Raw genomic sequence first — 24,900 nt, forward strand, 5'->3', positions numbered from 1 at the left:
ACACCGAGCCGGGGGACCAGCTGTGTGAAGACGTCAAGGTAATATCATGGATGGCATAGTTCAGAGTGTATGAGTCATTTGAGTAGGTGAGCATGGGTGCCTGATGACATACAACCCTGTAAATATTTTAGTTTTTACAGTTAATCCATCAATAAAATCAAGGGCTAACTTTAATTTAGAAGATTCTGTTAAATTGTAATATAATAACCTCAGTATACAGAAACTAAGATACTGTAAATAAACAAACCCTAGTGAGTTATAGATTGAGAGAACGTATTGTAAACCCAGAGATGACTGAGGGGGTCCATCCAAACCGCAATATAAAGAGAGTTATGAAAACTATTTGACATCTACTCGATTTAAACGCCCGAGGTTTAAAGCTGTCAGACTGAAGAAAGGCAGGCTGAAAGGACATTTCAGCTGTGGCTTCTCCCCTACAGGCCCCCCAAAGGAAGGGATGGGAAGAAGGTAGAGCCACTACCCAGAGCGGGAAGTCAATGAGGGACAATTGAATTGTTCAATAACTACCAGAATCCAGCAAGGAAAATTATAATAGCTTAGGTTGATATTTTGAAATAGTTTTATTTAGTTGTAAGCCAGTCAAAATGACTTTTGAGGATTTTAATGTTTTGCCTTATTGCTATGCAGCATCTTCTTTTAAAATCGATATGAAATTCCTAAAAAGGTTAACCTCTCTCTCTTTATTGAGTTGGTTTTGTTATTGTTGTTATGCCAACTGGCATAAGTGTTGATTTTTCTAGCAGCAGTCTTTCTTCCTCCACATGGCGAGGAGTCGGAAAGAGAGCTCCATGCCCTCTGTCCAGTTCGCGCACTGTCCCATTATGTGGCCTGCATGACAACTATCAGACAAACACAGCAGTTGTTTGTGCATTACAGGGAGCATTCTCTTGGGAAGCCCCTGACTAAGCAGTGGCTGTCTCACTGGTTGTGTGAGCCCATCATACAGACATACGTGTCAGCTAGGAGAGGTCCCCCTCCTGGCATGAGAGCTCACTCCACAAGTGCTATTTTATCCTCCACAGCAATCTTGGGGGATGGCTGTGGAAGACATTTGTACAGCAGCCTCCTGGGCTTTCCCATGTCCTTTCACTCGCTTCTGCCTTCTACCTATTATCTGTGCGTTTTGTCAGCGCGCCCTTCCCTGCACTTATTCTCCTCTGATGAACATTAACGGCCATCCCTGCCTTCTCACAGTGGCAGTCAGGTTCTATATGGGGCATGATTGTGTCTGCTTCTCAGACAAGGTCTGTTGCAGGAGAGAGGATGTTGTACTTGGGCTGCTATTGCGGGATATACCAACAAGCTGAGATGTTTACAATGCTCTTTGGCAGCAGTGAGCCAGCAGGGCATTGACTACATCCAGCTGTGCTTTTATCCAATAGCGACAGCTCTTAGAGGGCGAAGCCTATACGAAGTAGTATGATGGTTACATTCAGTAACCCAAGCTTCTATGACTATAGGCATAGCCCTCTAAGCCGGCAGCCTCGCTGTCTCTACCCCTGCCAGCTGAAGAAAAAGCGCTGGCATAAGGAACCAAACTCAGGTCACATTGGCATTTACGCCACGACATCGGACCTAAGTGGGGACAGCCCAGTACAGGGCACGAGAGAAATCTCTTCAGGACTGCACATGCGTGAGGGATAAACCCAATAGTGACAGCTCTTAGAGGGCTACGCCTATACTCATCGAAGCTTGCGTTACTGTACGTCACCATTGCTCTGAGCCCTTGAGCCTATAATTCAAGTTTTAGTCTTGTCCTAGTCTATATTTAGACCCTCATCTTGCATACTGTTAAAAATAAATTTAATTTGGTTAGAGGTGGGATTTGACAGGTTTAATTAGCTTGTGGCCAAACCCCAATCCGAGAGAGAGGCAAAGCTTTCACAACCTGAAACCTGTCTCAAGAGTGCATGTAAAATAAATACACTACATGATTTGCAGGTGAACTTGTGAATGTCTTGTTTTGTTTTGTTTACCAATGCTGGCCAACGCCCTGGCTGATGCTGTTGTTAAATGCTTCATTTCTCTGCCCTGTATTTCATGATTGTAACACACTTTTCGGTATAGATTATTACAAGTGTTATTAGTGAGCAGGCACTGTTGTTGCTGTTAAGAACTTTAAACCTAATCAACTTTAATTGTGCCTAAACTAGAAGACTCAGAGTCCAGTTCATCAGCATTCCAGCCAGATCCAATCAGTATGTCTTTGTGTATATCCATCGTGTGTGTGTGTGTGTGTATCCTCTAATGATGTAGGAGCACTTGTTGAAGCAGGGGAACGTGGAACAGTCTCCTGGGGCCTTTCTGAACCAAGAAGACCCTGACAACAGACTGCTGGTCATCATTAAAAACAAAGACATCGCTGGACACATCCACAAGGTCCTTCTGAATGTTGAGTGTAACAACTATGTTTGTTCTGACTGTCTTGGCTGCCAGTGGCAGTAACAAGGTGGATGTGCGTTATCCTGCTCTGCACAGACCCACACCTTATTTGAATGTCCTGCGCATTTTGAGTACATTTGGCTTCTTTGTTCCTTGTTTATTGTTAACCCTGTACTCTCTGCAGGTACAAAAGCTCTCAGGCCATTGGTCCTAGTTGATTTGGATGTCAGATGTTCTAACCCTTGGCAGCTGTCATGCCACAAACCAACTAAGACACCTGTGTGATTAGTTTGTTTTATAGGCGGTGCCAGCCATCTCACTGTAGGGTGGGAGCGAGCGAGGCCAAGGCCATATGTGCATGCTAACTAATTGGAGGCCTGAAGTCCTTGGGGATTGGCACAAACCAAACCTGTCTGTATAGGTGTGTCTCATTCTCTCCAACCGCAAAAGGTCTCAGGAGAGAATTTCCTCAGATCAAACTTGTGCCATTGTGGACAGTATTCAGGTGCACATGACATCTGCTGTGTAGGCACATAGTTCTTATGAGTTTTACCATTTTTTATTCAGTAATCACAATAAGATAAGGACCAGGTGAATTTTTTTGGTTTCAGTTTAGTTTCATTTTTTGATCACCCTCTCTCTTGGGCCCCAGCTCCTTGTGCTGCAGCATCAGTCTGTGCTGGGGGTATTTATTGTATAAATTTCTTCTCACTTATTTTGCATCCGACCTGTCCAGGGTTTACCCCACCTTTGCCCGATTGCCGGCCGGGATTGGCTCCAGCCCCCCCCTCGTGACCCCGTTCAGGGATTAAGCGGTAGAAATGAATTATTTTGCATCCCTGAATGGGAACGCCTTGAACTGTACAACTTCCAGCAGAACTGCTCTTCCTTTTTTCCAGTGCAAAACCAAATTGACTCCTTTGTGAACAAGAACACACTTAACTTCACTGTCCAGTCCCAAAAAATAAGTCGCAAACCCTTAGTAAATCTCCCCCTTTGTGTACTGCCACTTGAAGGAATTCACCAACTAGTACCGACTGTCTGTGTTGGACAGATAATCAATTCTTATTAAAAAGGCAAGCTGAAAACAGATTAACAGGAGAAGTGTGTTTTTGTACGTATCAGATCCCAGGCCTGGTGTCTCTGAAGCAACACCCCTCTGTGGTGTTTGTGGGAATCGATACACTGGACGACATCAGGAACAACAGCTACAACGAGCTCTTTGTGTCTGGAGGTTGCATTGTCTCAGATGAGTTAATCCTCAATCCAGACTTCATCACTCATGGTAGGTCAGGGATTCACATCCAGTAATGAGCCAGCAAAATATATTTTTAGATTATTGTAATGGAACATTTGTTTGTTTACACTTTTTCTTGTCATAGACTAGTCCACTAACAAATATTAAGAATCTTATTCGCAGGTAGTAATGTTTTGTTTTACTGAAAAATAGTGTTCTTGTGCAAGAAATGTTCTGTGGATGTTTGCATCAGTCTATTAGTAAATGATTTTGCTGTTTATTTCATGTGCTAATTGTTGGGATGTTGTAGATCAACTGGCAGCGCTGCTGATGTTCCTGGAAGAGCACAGTTCCCTGGAGAGTGTCTGGAAGTGGAAGGTTCACTGCAAAACCCACAAGAAATTAAAAGAGCAAGCCAGGTACTCTTTTTGTCTGCACTGTAAAATTGGCCTACACTATAGCACAATGGTTACATGAGGGCAGACACTGATATAGAATATCACACTGATTGCATGAGTGTCTGACTCTTACAACATGGGTTGTGAGTTTTGTTTTCCTTTTTTATGCAAAATGAGCCAGTCATGCAGGCAAAGCCAAGGATTTCACACCAGTTGCACTTCACAGGGTCTAAAGCTAGTATAGGCTCTCTCTCTCTCTCTCTCTCTCTCTCTCTCTCCCCCCCCCCCCCCCCCCCCCCCACTGCACATCTCTGAGCTGGAACACTTCTATTTCTGTGTCAACATGTGCTGTGTTACATACAACAGCAGTTTACTGTGATCTGATGCAGAAACCTGCATTTGAATGTTTTTATGTTGCAGCACATAAAGGACATTGTCAGTTTTGTTGCAGTTACAGAGATGATCAGGTACCTAGAGCACAAACAGTATGAGCTCGTATCAGTGTTTAAATTATAATATAGTAGCATCACTTTCACTTGAGCCACTAAATGTTTGTGTATATGACTAAATTAGAAGCCATTTACTGCTTCTGTTCAGTCTCTCATCAAGTTGTAACCGTTTACTACCAGTAACAACTGTTTTCTGAAAAACATGTTTGTGCTCAGAAGAAACAAAAACAAGAAACCGTGTGAGAGACGGGAACAGAAACAGTGTCTGACATCTGTGAGCAAGAGAATATGTCCTGCAAACCTAAATTCATAAGCTACTGCCTTCATTCCTTTTAGCACACAGAGTTTCATATTTGTAACTTTGAATTACAGTTTTTTAAAACTGAGACTTTTCATTTGTCATGTTAAATGACCCCTTGTGGTGAAAACTGGAACATCAGGTCATGTGGGCTTCAAACGACTGGTAGGTTTTTATCAAAATGTTTTTATTACCAAATAATGACATAAAATTAAACATCGTCTGGGTAGGGGCCCTTTGTGAATGGCAACAAGCAGAGGTATCAGTAAAGTGGAAAAATCATGATTAAAAAAAGAGCACAGGTCAAAACTACAGCAGATAAATCAGTACAGAGGAAATACTGAGCTAAAAGGGAAAATTCCTATGATTCTCTTGAAAACAGAGAACGTGTATAGAAGGTCCAGTGAAGAATAACTTATTATAAAGACGAGACAATGAAGGAACAATACAGTCAAAAGACTGGTACCTGCATTTTAAGGCACCTAGTTCATGTTTCCATGTTCGGTGTTTACTGCACAAAGACACTCACTGTAGAACAACTTCTAGTTGTCAGACTGAATTACACCTAAATAATAAGTCCTTTTATTGTTGCTTGCATAGTGATTCTGAGCCACCTGGTTTGATAAGAGCGCTCTGCAGCAGTTCAGGGTTTATGTTTAAAAAAGCAGTCCTCCCAAAGCACAGTCTTACATCCCTGTGTGGCTTTAGCTTGTCTGACCAAACCTGTCGTTCATCTGCGAATGCCTGGTGCAGCTGGCGCAGCAGAAACTGGAGTAGTACAAGTTGGAGCACAGTCGGGCGTAAACTATCAACTCGCAGTTGGCGAGCTCCGGCTGGTCCACGCACTCTGGCGGCACATCGACACCTGCAACGAGCCAGTTGAGAATCAGTCCCATTTTGTTTGTTTTTTTGTGCCTCAGACTCAGATTACTACACAGAACGTCGTGTGGTGTTCAATAAAGTAAGTTAACCTTGAGACGACTGAATCAGTCTGGGTGACCTTTGTTTCTGCTTGTTAGGTTTTTTTTTAGGTTGCACTATGTGAAAAAGATCTGCTTTTTGCTCCAACTTTACAGCCTCGTTAGCCTGGATCCTGACCTCTGAATCTCTACCCACAACTCTTTTTAGTCATTTAAATAGTAGCAGTCAGTATAATGACTTGAACTGACATGAACAGTCATTTGTTTGCCATTACCAATCTTAAAACTGCTTTTATGAACAAATGTCCAAAATTCTCCTGCTTGTTCCTCATACTTGTGGTAGCCTCCAGGAGAATCTAGTGAATGTGATTTATTCCTAAAAGTACTACATATACAGACAGGTGACAAATTAAAGGACAACCCAACATAAAGTCTCAGGGAGGTGCTGGGTCACCACATGACACCACAACAGCTTCACCTTGGCGCTGACTGTCCACATCTCTGAACTCTACTGGAGGGATGAGCACCATTTTCCTAACAGATGTTCCCTCATGTGGTGTTTTGATGATCATAGTGGAGACGCTGACTAACACGCCGCTCCAACATCTCTCATAATGTTCAACTGGATCGAGATGTGGTGACTGTGAAGGCCACAGCTTTCATTTGTTATCCATCTGTGCACAAAAACATAATGACAGCTCAGTCCCATCATTACTCTCACCTTCCTGTGTGCCTTTAATCACCTTCACTTCAGCCACAGCGCTCACGGAGTAGATGCCAGTGTATGCGTTACAGGTGTAGGTCCCCTCTTGTGACTGCTTTACATTATTCAGGATCAGGCTGCCATCAGAAGACAGGAGGATGTCACGACCGTCTGGGCGAACCACTATACCGTTTCTGTAATCAAAGAAGAAGAAAAACTCTATGAAAGTTGGAACTTCTTGTGTTTATAAATGGAGTCATGAAAGTTGTTTTTAGAAATGTTAAGAATAAATGTTCACCTGAATACTAACCCTCTCACATAAATCTGATCTTGTAGTGCTGGTAATTTTAACTGCTGTCCTTTAAAATGTTTATTTAATTTGTGCCAATTTTTACTTTGAAACCAGACTCTTAAGTGCAGCCGTTGCTATTTCTTGAGTTCAAGACGAAGCCTCAAATCAGCATGAAGTTTACCAATGTATATGCCTGAGCTTGACAATGCCATTTATTACCTGGACCAGCCAATGTTGACATTGTCGCCCGATACCACACAGGGAAGCTGAGCCGTGCTGCCTTCGGACACCTGGATGTTATTAGGAGCTGTAGTGATCCTCAGGTCTGGACAATGAACCCAGAAAAACACTGAATCCAGGCCTTTTGGTGATTTTTTTTTTTAAATTCAACCTAAAATTTCTGACACCTTCATAAACACTCATCAACAAATCTGTTTCAATGACGTTCAGATATACTGACCTCTGCTGGGGACTACATGAAACTACAACATCAACTTGTTCCCACTGTAAGTCTCTGGTAACAATAATGACAGCACAATGGCCAAGATGCAGGTAAAACCCACCTTGAACTCTGAGCTGCAGCTGTATCTGCTCCAGCTGCTGCTGGTTGGAGGCTGTACATGTGTAGAAACCTGAGTCATCAGACTTCAGCGGGCTGATGAACAAGGAGCCATCGGAATTCTGGGTAAACCTGCAGCACAGCAGTTAGTCACGACGCCCGTTCACACTGACACTGTTTGAGTGAGAAATGAGAATTACCTGGGGTTACTGAGGGTCCGTCCATCTTTTGTCCAGTGAATGTTGACAGACTGAAGTGCTGAGGGAGGGACAACCGTGCAGGGCAGTCTAGCAGTTTGTCCCGCTCGCTTTTCCAGCAGAGAAGAGCTGGACCGCTCAATACTGAATCTGATTCAAGTGATTAGCATTAGAAATACTTCTAAATATTAAAGTTTGTTCATTCTAACCATGTGTTAGAGTTTATATTCTTCAGTTTTTCCACACTTTCTGTTTAATGGAAGGAGCTGTTAGTGACATTAGTTGTACCTCGGAAATGTGCCTCTGGACGGTGGGGTCGGATTCGGCTGAGACGGTCTTTCTATGACCCAAACACACAGACACACTAAGTGAGCAGTCCTGTCATAATTCACTTACATAATGTCACAATAACAAATCATGGGTATGGACTGGCTAAGTTTTCAAGGTCAGCATGTTCTGACATCATCTGTGAGATCAAGGCTTCAGCCCATCCTTGAGGATTTACATGTGACTGACTAATTGGACTCTGAGTTGGTCAGTTAAGCTTTTGACTGACTGTGACCTCAATAAGTTGATTAAGCACCAGGTGAAAGTGTCTCACAATCTGCCTTAGAGTGCTCTAATCTTTATAGATCCAGAAGTGTTCTATAATAACTGTACAATACATTGTAATGTGTGCCATTACCTGTGACAGACAGGTAAATGTAGCGGTGGTCTCTCTCCCGTTCCCGCGTGGCCACACACAAAAACCAACCAGAGTCTGACTGAGTGAGAGGACCAACTAACAGGGAACCATCGGGCTGCTGGTGATGCCTGAAGAGAGAGGAAATCCATAAAACACAGAGAATAATCACAAACACTGACACTATATATGAAGGAAATGGATGTTTCTGCTGACCTGTGAGAAGACACAGAGATCCCATCTCTTCTCCAGTCCACAATGACAGTGGAGGACGGTGGCGGGCTGACTCTGCAGGGCAGCACGGCGGTCTGGCCGACTAAAGCCTCCACAGTAGAGGGGTCTGTCCTATCAATCGTTACTCCTCCCAGTGTCAAGCTGAGGAAACATAAGAGGATACAAGGATAGAAGGAAAGAAGGAAAGGAAGGGGGGAGGAACAGTTGGAAAACATAAAATGAAGGTTGAAGGCAGGAAGAAAGAGTCACTTTATGCTCTGCTGTTGGTACTTTTATTCACCAAAGCAAGCATAAAGAAGGCCCATAACCTGGTTTCAGCAGTTTGTCAGAAAAAGCTCAGAGAGAAAGACAGAAAAGAAATCCAGCTCCGGCACGCAACATGAAAAATGGCCGAACAAACAACACAACCCTCACCCACAAAGCAACAAATTCAGACAATCAGACTGACACATGCTAAAAATTAGATGTGATGTTGACACAGAAGAAGAGAAAGGACAATTTTCTTCTAGCAAGAAGTCGATTAGCACCATGTTCCCCAAAGAAATCTAAAATCTAGGATTCAGCTAGAACACAAAACTACCCAAATGAAACGTGGAGAAAGACAAGATCCACACACCAACATGAAGTGTCGCAGCAGAACTTTTATTAGTTTGGTGGAAACACAAAGCCCAAAGCTGGTGGTGACTGACATAGTGAGGGAGCAGACACACATGGGCACAGGACGACTAACATCAACTCTAGACAGACAGTGAAGAGTCCCAGCTGCATCAAACAGGCGAGCTGTCTGTTAGGTTTGCTGTGAGGTTGTTAGCTCGTCCTGACATTTTGTTGAGGCTAAAAGAAGAACTAAGTAGATGTTACTTAGGCAAGCGTGAGCGTCTGTGGAGCTACACGACTACAGGACTTCTTTCAGCAGGGGTAAGAAGGTTGGAGGGGGGAGTGAGTGTTTCGCTGTGTTTCCTGGGTCTTCGGGGTCTTACCTCGCAGCTGGAGCGGCGTACTGTGCAGCAGTGACAGGCAGAGGCTGGGGGGCCTGCAGATAGACTCTGCCTCTGTGGGCAAATCATCCCCATGTTGTGTGAGTGCCCACTCGTTGACCCTCTAGATGATGTTGCCGCTCCAGATGCAGTAGATTCTCTTCTACGAGATGACTGTCCAGCAGGATCAGGAGGCCCCGAGCCCTGCTGGCTCAGTGCGGGCACCTGACACGCGCTTTGGCACTCTGCTAGGGTCATAAAGTTGTTGCTGTTGCCATGGCAACCTCCATACCAGAAGTGCACACACTTTGATGTGATGACATCGTAGTGGTAGCGTGACACCCAGCTGCTGCAGGAGCCGGCGGCACGCGGCAGGGAGCAGACGGAGCGCTTAACTACAGCAAAGGAACAGAGCAGGTGAGGTCACCATCATGGAGTCTCAACTGTTTCTATCACTGATTTTATCTTAAGGAAGGTTTGTCACCCGCACTGTGCAGGTACTGAGGAAAACAAACAAAAATCTGGTCATTTATTTTCCTTACAAAGTTCTTATCTAATGGAATTAGGACCTGAGTCTTTGGTCCTGTAGTAAAAAGCCAGCTTCCCTGTCCATCACACCTCAGAAATGTTAGTAACAGCTTTTGGTGCCACATCTTTGCTTATAATCAGTGTTCTTGGCACTACCAAGAGGTCAGCTCCCTCACAAAAGTTAAACCGGGGCACCAGGGTGAACCATGAACAGCAGGTCCCTGGGTCGACCTTTGCTGCCCACCTCTCTCTCACTGCATCTCTTCTCATCTCTTTGCTGTCACTTTGTAAAATGCCCCCAAAATGTTTATAAACTAGATCAATATTAATCACAGACAATAGATTAAAGGGAATCTAGACGAATGCTGCATGTGAGCACAACCATCGCCTTCTGAGATACAGCTTCTCATGGACCAACAACAGACGAACATGTTTGTACTGGACTGATCCACATGTCAGTTAATGTAAGAAGTAACAAAACCTTCTCTGCATAGAGGGAACATTAAAAAGACAAAACCAGATCTTGTGTAAGACAGTGCTATGTAATGTACATAGTGCATACGCTGCATCAGTCCCTTACTGTGGTTTGGTGGGTCGGGGCAGCTCTCCCCGTTGGCTCCACCTGCAGGTGTGGTGCGGTCATAACAGCACCCATAGGTGGTGGTTCGGCACTGTACTGCATTCTCAGTAGGAAGAGAAGGAGCAACCTGAGGAAATGACAGCATAGATAAGGAAAAAACCTGGGTAACTGAGAGCTGAGAATGAACCACGGTGTTCCTGGTTCATGTCCAGCCAAGGACCTCAGCTGCACGTCACTCCCCATCTCTTCATCTATCTACTGTAACCATCTAATAAAGCCATAAAAATGAATCCCAAAAATGATTTAAGTGCTAATAATAGACAATAGGCATAAAACACTGCACAAAATAAAGGACTCCAGTCAAAAACCTTACTAGTCCCACTCTTTTTTCTTTTACCAGTGTTTTATTCTGAGCAGACAACCACACATCTTTTTGTGTTATAGTTGGTCAGGTCTTTAACCGTCACCCATATCAAATATAGAAAAGTCAGTTTTAGTCTACTAACATGCGAAAAGCTAAGAGTTTCATGTATGTTTGCTTACAGTGGGTGCAGGGGCCACATACTCCGCACAGCCCTCCTTGTTGGGGCCCTGAGCAGTCGTCATGCCATCCTCACAGCAACCATGACTGATGTACAAAACAGAAGAAAGCAGGTACAAACAATGAAGTTTGTCCTCAACCCCACCCTGGCCACTCTGTTATAATTACTGTGTAATGCAGAACAGTCCCTGGTTAGTGTGGTCACATGGTCATAAAAGTGACACCCTGACGATGACTAAAACAGACTCCATATGTAATCTCAGTCGCAGTGTAGTGACAGGCTGGATACCTGGTCTGAATGCAGAATGGCTGGACAGGAACCACAGCTGGGGCCTGTGGACAGCCCAGACCCTGGGGTCCCCTGGCTGCAGTGTACCCGTCTGGGCAGCAGCCGTGATAGGACTGGCTGCAGTGGAGGGCCAGGGCGGAGCGGTGAGGGCCGCGGACCTTGTTTGTCTGGGTTGGATCCATCTCTAGCCTGCGAGCTAACGAGGGAGGAGGGTGGATTTACACATTGTACACACAGACCAGACCCCATAATTAACACCAAACACTGCCCACAGCAATAGCTCACACATTCCTTTAGAACTATACAACAGAGCTGAAGCCAAATGTTGAGCCTTCACAGGAAGCTGCGACACTAAAGAACTACTACAAAACGCATACATATAATTAACCAAAGAACATGATCAAACTATTTGCTTACTGGAGGATAAAACAGGGGACAGTGGAGAAAGAGGCTGCAGTGACCAGAATAAACCATCCTGAAGGAAGTGAAGATACACAAGCTTGAAGTTCCTGAGCGGTGGGACAGCACATGGCACTGAACACCATAGCTAGTACTAGCACACTTCACTGCTTCGGAAATATTTTAATAAGGCTGACAATGTTGTGGCCGCCTGAAAACAAGTCAATCAGACCTGGATAATTAAAGCTGGGACAGGGGCTTGGGGGGCTGATGGGGACAAAGTGACAGGAGTTGTATCACCAGAGGGGAGGTGGGATGCCGGGCAACTGAAGGGTGCAGTCACACTACAGTTAGTTTCCTTTGGTCCAAACCATGCCTGAAAGAATTTACTTTTTAGAAAAACTAAATACACTTTAGGCTAACAGCTTATTACCAAAGCAATTCTGCTCTGACATGCTCAGAGAGTCACTGGTTCAACTGTTAGTGGGCAAGTTGTGCAAATGAGTTAAAGACCTAACAAAAAAAGACTAATGCCAAGTTCAAGTTATATTGTTTCAGCTGTAACTGCAAGCACCCAAGTGTGAAGAACCGCTCCCATCAGCCTCTGACTCCAAGGCAGAAACACTGACTGTAGAAACAATGGAGGGCTGACAGCCCCCACAAGTGAAGCCACTGTGACACAGTCGCCCCCTGGTGGCTGGCTGCAGTATATGTCAGAAGTCCTGCTTCCTCCATGTTAGTGGATGGGACCTGACCCAAGCTAAAAACTCAAAGTACAAATCAGATTAAATTATTCCCAGAGCTCACTTTGCACTTTTGTGCAAAGTCAAACATGATAACAATAAAAAACAATATTCAAAATTTTATGCATGCTGCCAAATTAATGGAGCCTGCCTAGATGTAGAGACAGCTCCTTGTTCGTCATCCTACCCATGACGATGTTGCACTTAAATTTGTCTCAACAGCTTTGCAGACCTACATTGTACAGAAATGTGCCAAAAAGCACAGTGACAAGATGGAAAGCAACAGAAAGAATATTCTTTCTACCCAAAAGAATATATTCAGATTTAAAAGAAAGAAGACGACAACAAAGCATAACACTCCAGGCTGCAGGAGCGAGTGGCCTCATGCTGAGCCAGTTTACAGATACCCACGCTGTGGACTGTAGCAGGACTGGGTGTTGCAGTGCTCCACTGTGGAGGGTTTGGGGTGGGCATGGCATCGGTCCGCATGGTATACGTTCCTCTTCTGGTCTGAGCAGATCACCTGGCGCTCTCGAGAGCCAGAACCACAACTCTGAGAGCACTGTGGGAAAACGGAGAGAATTTAACACCAGTGAAACTTTGTTGTGTAGCTTAAATGAGAGCGCAATTGGTGTGACAGACGAAAAGGGGCATACTTCACATTCAGCCACAATAACTGCAGATAAATGTCCCTGTATTGTTTGTTGTTCACCGTCCAACTCACCAGCCCCCACGCTCCAACGCGCCAGCTGATCTGTGGCGGGCAGGCAGCCATCTCACAGGGTTGGACGGCGGCTGGGCGGAGCAAAGCGCTGCAGAATGTTTCCTCCAGCCTTATACCATCTAAACCAACACAGGTCACTTCTCTGGTCTGCTCACCCGAACCACAGGTCGCAGAGCACTGCACAAACAGCAACACAGAATTCACCTAAAAGTGTAATTTGAGGCCTCAAACCTGCACTGAAATGTTTGCCAAAGTGAGTTAATGTTATGTAAAAAAAAAAAAAATCTAAGTCATATCTCACTATAACTGTTGTTGCATAAAACTGAGAAAGAAAACTACAAGGAACATTTTATTTACTTAAGACAAAACTGTGTGAAAGGGTGGGCAGAGATAAATGAAGACGTCTGTTCTTATGAAGTGCTAATGGGAAGTAGGTATAAGTGACTGCATCCGAATCATGAGGCTGTGTCTTTCCAGAGCTTCCTTACAGACTGTATTTCCATTTGTATCTAGTTCCTTGTGCTTTGGGCTTGTATGACCTTTCTAACTCCAGCTATCATGTAATCATCAGTTTTACATTTGAATATTTGCTTTTCCTTGAAGATACACAAGTATATAGATGCAGACAATCTCTGAAAATAAAAACACAAGTTGTTTGAAAAAAGATTTTCCTTCTCAGCTGCAGTCAAGCATATTCTGTCTGCTACTCAGGAAAGATGATTTCTGATCTGTGTCCAGAGTCTTTATAAAGGTGATAAGGTTTTATTTAAACTGTTTTAGAGAAGAGTTTATTCAACTGTAAGATCATTTGCAGGCTCCAGTTTATATTGACCTCTGCACATACTGTATCTCACAGTCATTTCATGGGAAACTGGTTATAATGTTCCTTTAAACGTGGTATCTGGAAATTAAGTTTGAATACAGAGCGATGCACATCTTTAACTCACTGCGCTCCATCTGGTCACATGATACTCTGCACATCTGTGCATGTTGCAGGTCTGCACAGAGGGAGGAGCCTCAGTGTAGGCAGCACAAATGGCATCCTCCACTACACGGGGTCCTGAGGCATCATGGGAGATGCACTGCACACTGCGCACCTGGGAACCTCCACCACAGGTAACCGAGCAGGTATTCCACTCCCCGGTTCTCCAACTGGGACACACACCAGGAGAGAAGAGTGGTCAGGAGATGTAGCGATGTACAGAGGAGGTAAATGAAGGAGTTTCATTCCAAAATCAGAAAAGATGTTTACATCTTACAAGCGAAGGAGCAGACCATGTGCTCCATTATGTGTATTTACATTTTTTACTTCCTGCTTTAACTGAGAGGTAAACATTGATGAACATCAAGAGAAGTTTATAACTATTAAGTGTTGCTCCTGTTTAGTAGTCGTAATGGTTTATAGCTAAAAAGAATGAAGCTGTAAGCCAATATAAACAACTAGAACCTCTGTGGACACCCATAACTGAAGAGAAGGTAATAATAAATATATATAGAGAAGGTAATAATAATTGTATATAAGATTATATTTAATTTTATTATCATTTCATAATTTTACTTAAAATTAAATGAATATTACTGAAACATACCCATCCCAAAGTTATGTCTTTATATAGTGCCTGTTCTGTCCAGTCAACAAACTCAAAGATATTCACTAATATAAAACAAAGAACAGCAGAAAATCTTCATATTTTAGAAGCTGGAAACAATAAATGTTTAGATGAATGATTAATTATAACCTGGTTAACCAAATTAATGTGAATTTGTCTAGTCTCCATTAACAAATTGGTTCTTTGAGTTTTTGACAGTCTGCGTTTTTTCAATATTAACCTTAAACAAGTTTTCCGAAATCACTGCTTTAGAATGAAACCCTTCAAATGTAATGCGGGCTAATAAAAGGATGCGTTCTTTTAACAAATCGGATCCTCAGCAACATAGCTTCTAAAAACAACTACACACTAAAAACTGATTATGCTCAAAGCACCACATTCTTCTGGGGATTGCTGTGTTTTAAATAAATAAATAAGGAAATCCAGTTGATCCCAGCAGAAAAACAGCACTTGTTTGTCACCTCTTTGTTAGTTTGAACAGATTCTAATAACTAAAAAGTATTAATTACTAGAAAGCATCACTAAAACAAAAACAAACTCTGATTTTATTTCCTAATCTCAGCCCCAAATTTAGCACAGCTCAAAGATGTTAACATCTACGCTTTCTAGTCTTTGAATCGAAGGATAACGAGGGAGCAGTGACCCAAGCTTCATAAACATCTCAGGTTTCTGAGCAGCATTAAAGCAGAGAAGCAGGAAATACCAGAGAGTTACTGACTGAAGTGCCGGCTATTTACTCCCACACCTCTGCAGCTGTGTCCCATTCAGAGGTACACAGTCTCCAGCTCCACTCCGTGTTGGCTTTTAATCCACAAACACCTTACAAATCATCAGCTGCATGAACACAGAGTTTCACAGTCAGCTAAAGTTGGCAGGGATCTTTGGCGGGAATCAAATCGCTGTTCATTCTCCCTGGAGAGACATGCTAAGTGTGTCTAAGAGAAATAAGGATCATTAAAAGTTGGAAGGATATCTCTGAGCTGGACAGCTGCCCCACACCTTCGTTCTCACCCCACATGGAAGAACTGGCTTTGCACTAAACCCAGATTGTAGAGTCCAACATCTGGTGAACAATGTTATTTAGAGATTAGAGGCCAGAGAATACTATAAAAAAGAAAATACAAAAGTGATCATGCATCAGTGAAAGTAATGGCTTAATGTTTCAGCTCTCTCCCAGTGTTTGCAGACACCTACTGTAAAACTAACTACAGCCACTGACCCTGGGTTACCTCAATACGTAAGCTCTGAGTCCTTCTGACAATCTCCATAACTGTGGTGGAATCAGGTACGCTGTCCTTTCAGACAGACATAACAAACCAATAATAATCACAAAACTGCGCTGACACTTAGTTTTAACACCTGAGCAATTTAGCGGCTCATCTTGCTGTTTTCTTTAACCATTATTTAAACAGTTAGTCTCAAAGAGGTTGTGATCTCTTTCTCAAGAGAGACCTAAGAGAATTAAGAAAAGCAATTACATGTAGAATTGCAAATACTTAAGTATAATCTTTTAAATTCCCTTAATAGGATGAGGGATATCATTTTCAAGGTTTTCTGCAGCTGAGTCCACATGTGAGATGCATAGGACCTGGAATATCCAAGCTCGGTTTGAGCATACTCTCACAATAAGTATTGTGTTTATACAGTATGACACTAGTCAGTGATGGAAGAAAAATGAACTCTGGATGCTGGAAAAATCTTCTGAAGTTACACATTTTATCAGTGGGGTTTGTAATTTACCTGCGGACCTGTGGGCACGGTTGGGGATTGCACGTCCGGTTGGCCTGTGGCCTCGGCAGAGAAGCACAGAGATAATCAGGGTAGGCCTCGTTATCGATGGCACAGAAGACCAACCGAGTCTGGAAACCTAATGAAGGAAGAAACTGAGCCGTTTCAGTTTCCAGGAAGCAGTGCAATTAAAAACTGTTTAGATGATTGACTGTATTTTTTGGGAGTCTGACCTGATCCACACTCTTTGCTGCAGGAAGACCAGGATCCAAAACTCCAGTAATAACCTTCTGTGGAGCGTTCGTTTGGAAGGTAAAATTCATACTCCACCCCCTGGTTGGGCTCCTGGCTGAGCAGCTAAGAGCAGGATTGTGCATAAACATTAATAATCAATCAAGTGACCAACCAAATATACTGAGGGGGTCATGGTCCTCAGAAGATGAATGCTACTATGATTTATCAGACTCGCTGACCTTTCCTGGAGCATTAGGTCACAGGTTTGACCCATGACAATACTGTAGAGTGACAGAATCTCAAAGACTAACTGACAAATTTCCATCAAATCTGCTGTGGATCTTCATGGTCCCCAGAGGCTGAATCCTAATGTTTCATCATCACTCTGAAAGCCCCACTATGAGGCTCAAACTTGTGCCGAAACTGTCCCATAATTTAATAAACCATTTGCAATAACAGTTGCTGGTCATGTTCATGTCCCCAAGAGGATCTATACTTATTTTAAAGGTCTGATGACTGTTCCTCTACTGCCACGCTTAAAGCAAACCTGAAATGCTATGCAGATCAAATTTATTAATACATTTCTCATTGTGTCTGTTTCTGTATTGCAGTAATGAACAGGACATTAGCACAACTTTGAGAAGACGACAGATGTGGAGGTAAAGATTTGACAAAGAACATAAGAGTATGAAAGACAAAACCAATTTTACCTCAACAACAAGGGGTTCTGTGGTGGGGCCACGGCCGGTGACGGTTTCAGGGACGTCTTCACCCACAGCACCTCGTTGGTAGTACAGCACGGTGCTGGAGATGGGAGTCGACCTGGAAGCCTCAATTATCCAGTGGCCATTAAGGTAGTACTCTCCACGTAGGTTCTTGATAGCTGCAGAACAGAGAAACCTTGGTTAAGTGTTGTGCATACTACAGAATTATGAAGAGTTAAATCCACTAGTCAAACACAAACTCACCAAGGTAGTTGCGTGTGGCCACCGTTTCTCTGATGCTGATGGTGGTGGCTCCAACAGGAATGATAAACATCTGGTTGTAGCCTGAGATGAAAACCAGACCTAAGTCCTATCACACATGCAGCTGCAAACTCAGACAGAAGAAGCACTGCTGATACAGATTCAAAAGATGGATATAAAAATCTACATCTCTGGTGCTTCTCATGGGCCTTTCTGGTACATTAGTGCTAGGGAAGTTTGGCTGTGGTGACAAATGTCATGAGCGACAACATCTGGTAGTGTCTGGTAGAAAATGCATTTTACCAGTTGGCAGGTCACGCACAGAGAAGCTGTCCTTGATGCGGTAGCAGGACTGTCCATGACCCCCACACTGCAGGCAGGGGTCCTCCTGCTGGGGAGACTCCAACATGTTGTCACACCCCAGATGCTGGAGATGGACAAAAAGATTTCACACTTCATAAGGAAACCACCAGTGCACTATATCCTCTCCACAGAGGAGGCGTTACAGACATGAAGTCAGAGGCTGAACAGGCATCTGACCTGGCAAGGTAGGCGGCCTACCTTGCAGACTCCAGCCACACAGACATCCCTGCGTCCAGGGTGGCAGGGTGTACCGTCGACCACAGCGCTGCGGTGACGGTAATAAAAGTTTTCCCCTCTTGGCATGCAGTTCAGCTCACACGGGTTCTCAGCTACCAAAGAGATTAGATTTTAAACAATTAAAACAGCTTTGTGTAGTTTTTGTTGTAGCAGTTGTACCTTGAGATATGTGTTTGTTTCTCATCTTTGGAAATTCAACCTAAAGCTAAGTTCATGTTTTTATTATTGATCAATATAACAAGAATCACTTTCCAGTTTTTCTGCGTGTGAAACTATGGTCTACAGTTTTAGAAACATATTAATATTTCTGTGTTTACATGTAGAAATGAGCTTTGCTTTGCGTCAGACCTCCATAATATGGGAGCCACTTGTAGCGTTTCCCCTGAAAGTCAGTCCCGTCAAACATGGAGCACTGCTCTTCACGGAAATCCCTGGATCCCTCCGGACAGTCCTGGGAGGGATGGGGGGGTCAGAGGTCAGATCAACAGACATGCTTACGGGTTTAAAACAAGTTATACATCTGGGTTGTTTAATTAGGGATGATGTACAATATTAACAGATGATACTGATCATATTAACTTTGATGCTGTCATTCAGGCTATAGCAGCATAATAATAGGTACACGGATTATAAACCCAAATGGAGCTTCACAATGAAAAAGAGCTAAAGTTGTAAAAACCGTATGTGCTTGTTCACCTGGATGTTGCAGGAGCGGTAAGACTTCTCTGGTCCAACACAGCTATGTCCTCCATCAGTCCTGTATGTCGAAAACAGAGCACTAATGTGAAACGCTACTGGCTGATGTTCTGTAGATTAACACTAAAGTAGTTTCTCTTAAGGTAGGTACTATCCTATATGAAGCTACACCAGCTGGCTGCCTGAGTAAATAAAGCCACATCATATCGTCATCTATTCAGTTTTTTTTCCAAGAGGTTCTCCACCGGATTAGTATTAAGTAAAGTTGCAAGAGACAAATTAAAAGATTAACGGTCAAAATCAGTGAGGCAGCGGCTGGAATATAAAACCACAATGCAACAGGATAGACTTTCTCATTAAACCTGCCCCTGCCTCCTGAATGCCCACCTCCAGTTTTGTAACAGCTTTTAAATGTAGTATTCTCAAGCCCGAGATTAGATGACACAGATTCAATTATCGTGGTTCATTTCAAACTTTGGGAAACTCCTTCAGAGCCACAGAAGACCTCGTTGAGCTGTTTTCACGAGCTGTGATGAGTAAAGTCAGCGGAGTGCCCCTTTAAGCCATAAATATGTGTTTATCCTTAGCCTAGTTGGTGCTGTAACATCCACTTTTCTGACTTATGTTGCATTAAAGCTTTGTGGGTCATCACTGTGACACAGGAACAGCTAATGACTAGGTGGGACTGTAGCGCACGTATGCAAATACAAACTGGCTGCAAATGCAGAAATAACCAGACATTAAGTGGCACTCCTCTCTGCACAGCAGAAGATCCAACATCACCACTGTTTAACTGAAGCCTTGCACAAACATGTGTATGTTTGATCACGGGTGAACAGCAGATGCCCTCCCTTCCAGCTGTGTTGATAAATCAGGATTAAGTCACCTCCAAAGGGACCTTCCCTAAAGCCTAAAGACAAGACGTGCTCTGGTCAGCACTGGAACACTGGAACACTGAAACTACATGTCAGAACAGTCGTTCACATCATCCGCCCCTCGACTGTTCACCCAGGAGTGGAAAATAAAACATCTGGAGCATCAGCAAGCACTTGCATTTTATAATGATAAAGTGGGAAAAATGGCAGATATTCAGGCAAAGCTGCTGATCACACAAAATTAAAATGAATTATAGCTTATAACGGATACATTGGGAAAAATAAAGATAATTAGTTAAAACTGTTCAAAGTGTAAGACCTTTGAATGGAGGTAATTTTACACTAAAGGGAATATACAGTATGTTGAAATAGGAGTTCCTGTAAAGCACACAGTGATTCAGCCCATTAAATCACAGCAGACAAGACATGACAGAGTTGATCCATGCAGGTAGCAGTGGGCAGGACGTCTTCCCTGTTGTTTATCACTCAGCTAAAGAGAAGGAGCAGACTCATTCACAGACTGTTTGACTCACTGGCTGACTGCACGGACGTGTTTTCTTTATAACGATGATTAATGTGACGAGCTATGATAATTATGTTTTACTGTCATATAATGTATCAAAATATCAAACAAGGGGAATCATAAAACTGTTTGAACATGTTAGAGAAACAGCACATTACAGACATTATTCACCTAGTGGGCATGGTTGTTCCAAAAAAAAAAAAAAAAAAAAAACTAACTTTTTCTAAAAAAATAAAAGTCCCTCTGTGTTATTGGCCAATTACTGAGGCACGCCTTCATTCTGCTGAGCAATGTCTGGCCAGAAGTACTTCACATGCAGCTGATGAATAATAAATGTCTTTTGGGAAGACAATTATCAGCAGTAGTAATGTTCCTTTAGTGGTTTCAGGCACAATGGGACACTGGACAAAAGGAACCAAGAGCTTCTGACCTCACTTGAACATCAGCGTCTAGCTGGAGCCCTTTGACATGTATCAGAAAGAGATTTCCCCTTTTAAACTTCTCAGCTCCATTTAAATCACCGTTTAAGGCCCATTGAGGTCAAATAAATATTAGAGAAAGGTTCAAACCCATCCAGAGACGTCCCTCCTTAGTAATCATCTCTTGAGCCCTCAGAATTATCCTGTGACCCTTTGGAGAGACCCGACTCTCAGACTGAGAATCAATGGACAAAACTACTGGAGTGTATATAAAGTACATAAAACTCTATAGATACAGTGAAGTGTTCCTTATACACTGATGCATCAGTATTAACATCTAATAATGTAAAACATACTGTAACACCACATCTACCAGAAGGACCATTTATCTGCACGATGACTACTTTTACTTCTTTTTGGTTTTGAGTGTAGGACCTTTACATCATTTTACATCATTACATTGATAAATTTACCTAACTAAAACACCTGAATAACTAAAGCAACCAAAGTATGGCCCATCTCTTCTCACCTCGTGAATACAGATCACTTTATGAGTTACATGAGGCAACATGCTGGATTCCAGCAATAACAGTTACAGTGGAAGCTGGCAGCAGCTGTAAAGGCATACCTGTGACTGATCACTCTGTCCTGTTTAGTCTGATGTAAGAGTAGCAGATTTAAAACCAAGCCCAAAATGGCCAAAAGCCATATTTAACAAAATGACGCGTTAAAAAAACCAAAGGAAAATGATGAAATTATTTTTTTAAACCACTTTTGAAATCTTCTCATCCAAAAAGGGCCGATAGAAACGTCCCGTCCTCTGCAGCAACCACACATTCACATATTGATGCACACGTAGATGCATTAAAACAATATATACTCTGAGGTCATACCTGTGACTGATACAGCGTCTGGTTTTCACGGTCACACCGCCGCCACAGCTGCGACTGCACTCTCCATAAGCACCCCATGAGTCCCAGTAATCCTTACTGGGCACCTGGATACAAAACAGCATGTTATACACAACATCACAGTGTAAAGCTCTACACTAAATCTATGCTAGAAAGTTGTTTTCTTTGCTTTGGAACCAAATATGAACATTGGCAACGGTTTGACTGGTTTATCAAATGCTGTTTCCAAGGTCAAGAATGAACTTTAAAACTGAACCTTTAAGCCAACATGGAGGAGAAGCAGTGCTCACACTAATGGAAATCTGATCATCTACAATTCAAACCCGATCTATTGAGAAAGATCAGAAGCTCTAGAACAGCTGGAGATGAGATTGTTGCCAACCAAATCTCAGATGGCACGCTGTATTGTCTGCGGTGATGGCACAAAATGTTATAAATAAGAAGGTAAAACCAGAAGAATTAATATTATATTGATCTAACTCATAAATGAGTTGACTAATCATTGCAGCTAGTCCTGAAATAATGTACAAACTGCACCGATTTAAAAGAAAGAAAGGAACATTTAAATATAAAACAATGTAGAAAAGGCAATTCTAACAGGAACATTGCTCAATATTTAGAGGATCCACTGGGATTTTACCATGAGAGCTGGAGCCACGAGCAGCTGAAGGATTAGCAGAGGCAGGAGCATCTTTGTTGTTCCCTGGAAAACCAAGACATGCAGAGTTAGTCACTGTGACTAATAGAGGCTATTGAGCAACCTTTCTGGAAACAAGCCAGGGCAGCAAAAGCAGAAATAGTAATTGATGTGAGACACAAGCCAGCATATACAAAAAGGATCCATAAGGGCAGAAGGAGACAGCAAGAGGTCTCTGAGAAAAACCTCCTCCTGTCTGATTCAAGTCAACCATCACAAAACAATAACAAAGAATCCACTTTGGTTTTTGGCTTCGGGCACTAATCAACAAAATGAACGTATACGAGTACCGACACAGCAGCTTGTTCTGTGGCTTGACTTGCAGCTGCCAACCACAGCAGCTCATCAGCAACATGTGTGAGTCAAGTAAAGTTTGCATCAGATGAAAACAATGTATGTAGAAGATGTCGATTAGTTTGACCAACATGTGGTGGTTGTCAAAAGGGAAATCCAGAGATACAGTGGGTAACACTGCACAATTTTAATCCATGGAGGAAAACATAATTAGGATTTTAATCAATTCACTGAATGACAATCATTCCCATCCATCTCCTGTAAAGAAAAGGCTTTCTGTGAGATGTCCAGCTCCGTCACTTGCCTCTGCTATCTCATCATTTAATTGGTTAACTGAGCTAAAAATCAGTCATTTGTTGCACAGGGAGAGGCTATTTGTTTGTTTTTCCAGGGCAAATTGAGGTTTCCTGTCCCCCTTAGAGAGAGAGAGAGAGTAGGGGGCTGACTAGAGCTGCTACACCAGCCCTGACCTGTTAACCATGGCCACCAAAAGCTCCCACCATGAGGAAAGTCACGCTGCGGTTGTGAACGCCCTACAGCAAGGAAGACAGGCGGTCAGCACATCTGCTCCGTCTCCCTCGAACACAAACACCCATTGCAGCAAAAGCCCCAGACTGAGCACCGTAATGGCCCCTGGGTGGTGGTGGTGGTGGTAATCGGGGACTGTTCTCCTCTGTTAGGGGCCGGCAACAGTCACTTACACTTCAGCAACTCAGTGCAGATAAAAGAAGAAGTACCCTGGCTAATTATTGTCATTACCAACCAATCTATTGACTTTCTCAATGAACAAATGAATTGTTTGGTTTCTAAATTGTCAGAAATTAAAAGATGCACATTAGCAGCTTCCAGAGCTGGAGATCACATCTTAATATTGTTGATTTGTCCGAGCAACAGTCCAAAACCCAAAAGTATATTAAAAAGAGAACAAAAAATCCTCACAACTGAGAAACTGGGACAAGTGAATGTTTTGCATTGTAGCTTAAGAAATGACTTTGAATGATAAAGTAAAAACTGTTAGTTCAGGTTAAGTCCAACAATCAAAACCATAAACTGATGGATCAGCAGCAGCCTAGATCTTTACCTTTGAGGAAGAAAATGGTGTTCGATCTGTAGCTCAAATACAGCTCACTGTTTTGAAGTGAAACTTAATTTATCACACTGATCTCCTCTCAGGTCAAATGATATCCTTGACCTTGAACACCATTAACCGCTGCTCCATTCAGAAGATCCCCAGTGAGGTTCCTGTATCACAGTACAGTACCAGCTCCTATAAAGGCTTCAGCCTCGGGCGATTACAAACTCTTATCCAACCAAATGAATCATTTCAGTAAGTAAAGCAAGCAGTGTCATGTGGCCTGTGAAATGTGTGTGAAGCTGCAACAGGCAGCTGGTTGGTCCAGACAGCCTTCATCAAATAAAAATAATTAAAAAAAACAGATGATTTTTCTACAAGAAGTCACCAATAAATTGACTATGTATTATTAATGCCTATTTTAGCTCCTTTCCGTGGTTTATTGTTAAACTTCATTTAACTTGCATATCAATTTTATGTCCCACTGTGTCCTTGTCATCTGAAGTAAACATGACAGAAGCAACTTCCCGTGTTATTGAAGTAAACCCACCAGGTTACTCACCCCTTTCTGTGGCTTTAAATGGGGTTTCGGGAGTCCCACACCGCCGGTGGATCCGTGCGCAGGACGGCGCAGCACCTGGCTTCTTTCCGAAGCTTTGAGTTAAGATGCGTGAGTTAGCTGCACTGTGCTGGATATATGAGGAGGGTTATCCGGCTGCCCTGTCTGTTTGTCCTGTATCAAACAGGAAACCAACAAGAGGAGAAAGTGCGGCTGGTGAAACCTCCTCTTTGGCGTCACCGCGCTCTTTACCTACGCGTCCAGCCCAGTTCAGCCCCTCCTGACACAGTTTTACGCACAGTCTGTAATTTTAAACTGTAAACTAGCAGTTAATCACCGTGTTCGTTTGTCGTTAACTCCCCCATAACTCTATCCTAGATGAGGATTTTGGAAAACTGTATTCCCACTTTGCTATAACCAACGCGTCATTATCAGTCTAAGTGTTCATTAATAGCTGCTGAGATATTTCAATTAAAACCACAAACGCAGACTTCATGGTGAAGATGCTTCCGAGTGATGGGGATACACAGGAAATATGAATATCTGTACAGATGTTTGTGCCAG

General features: G+C 42.9%; 2 protein-coding genes across 2 annotated transcripts; both read right to left on the reverse strand.

Moving 5' to 3' along the window:
• Positions 1–4,972: 4,972 nt before the first annotated feature.
• On the reverse strand, positions 4,973–9,429 carry LOC109962436 (papilin-like; the record flags this gene model as incomplete). Its single annotated transcript, XM_020604146.1, has 9 exons — positions 4,973–5,650; positions 6,427–6,602; positions 6,920–7,025; positions 7,264–7,391; positions 7,460–7,606; positions 7,745–7,796; positions 8,142–8,269; positions 8,355–8,513; positions 9,353–9,429. Coding segments are annotated over 9 exons (1,134 nt in total), but the record flags the coding sequence as incomplete, so codon positions are not given.
• Positions 9,430–9,433: 4 nt separating this feature from the next.
• Positions 9,434–24,591, reverse strand: paplna (papilin a, proteoglycan-like sulfated glycoprotein; the record flags this gene model as incomplete). The annotated part of the gene is made up of 18 exons (XM_020604147.1): positions 24,340–24,591; positions 22,355–22,417; positions 21,697–21,800; positions 18,987–19,047; positions 18,639–18,741; positions 18,252–18,382; positions 17,994–18,117; positions 17,694–17,774; positions 17,436–17,608; positions 16,725–16,848; positions 16,504–16,630; positions 14,101–14,305; positions 13,154–13,330; positions 12,841–12,991; positions 11,288–11,483; positions 11,001–11,085; positions 10,458–10,584; positions 9,434–9,744 (listed from the first exon to the last, which is right to left on the reverse strand). Coding segments are annotated over exons 2-18 (2,331 nt in total), but the record flags the coding sequence as incomplete, so codon positions are not given.
• Between the last annotated feature and the right edge of the window lie 309 nt (positions 24,592–24,900).

This window comes from Monopterus albus, unplaced genomic scaffold (genome assembly GCF_001952655.1).
Source record: "Monopterus albus unplaced genomic scaffold, M_albus_1.0 scaffold64.1, whole genome shotgun sequence".
Taxonomy (NCBI): domain Eukaryota; kingdom Metazoa; phylum Chordata; class Actinopteri; order Synbranchiformes; family Synbranchidae; genus Monopterus; species Monopterus albus.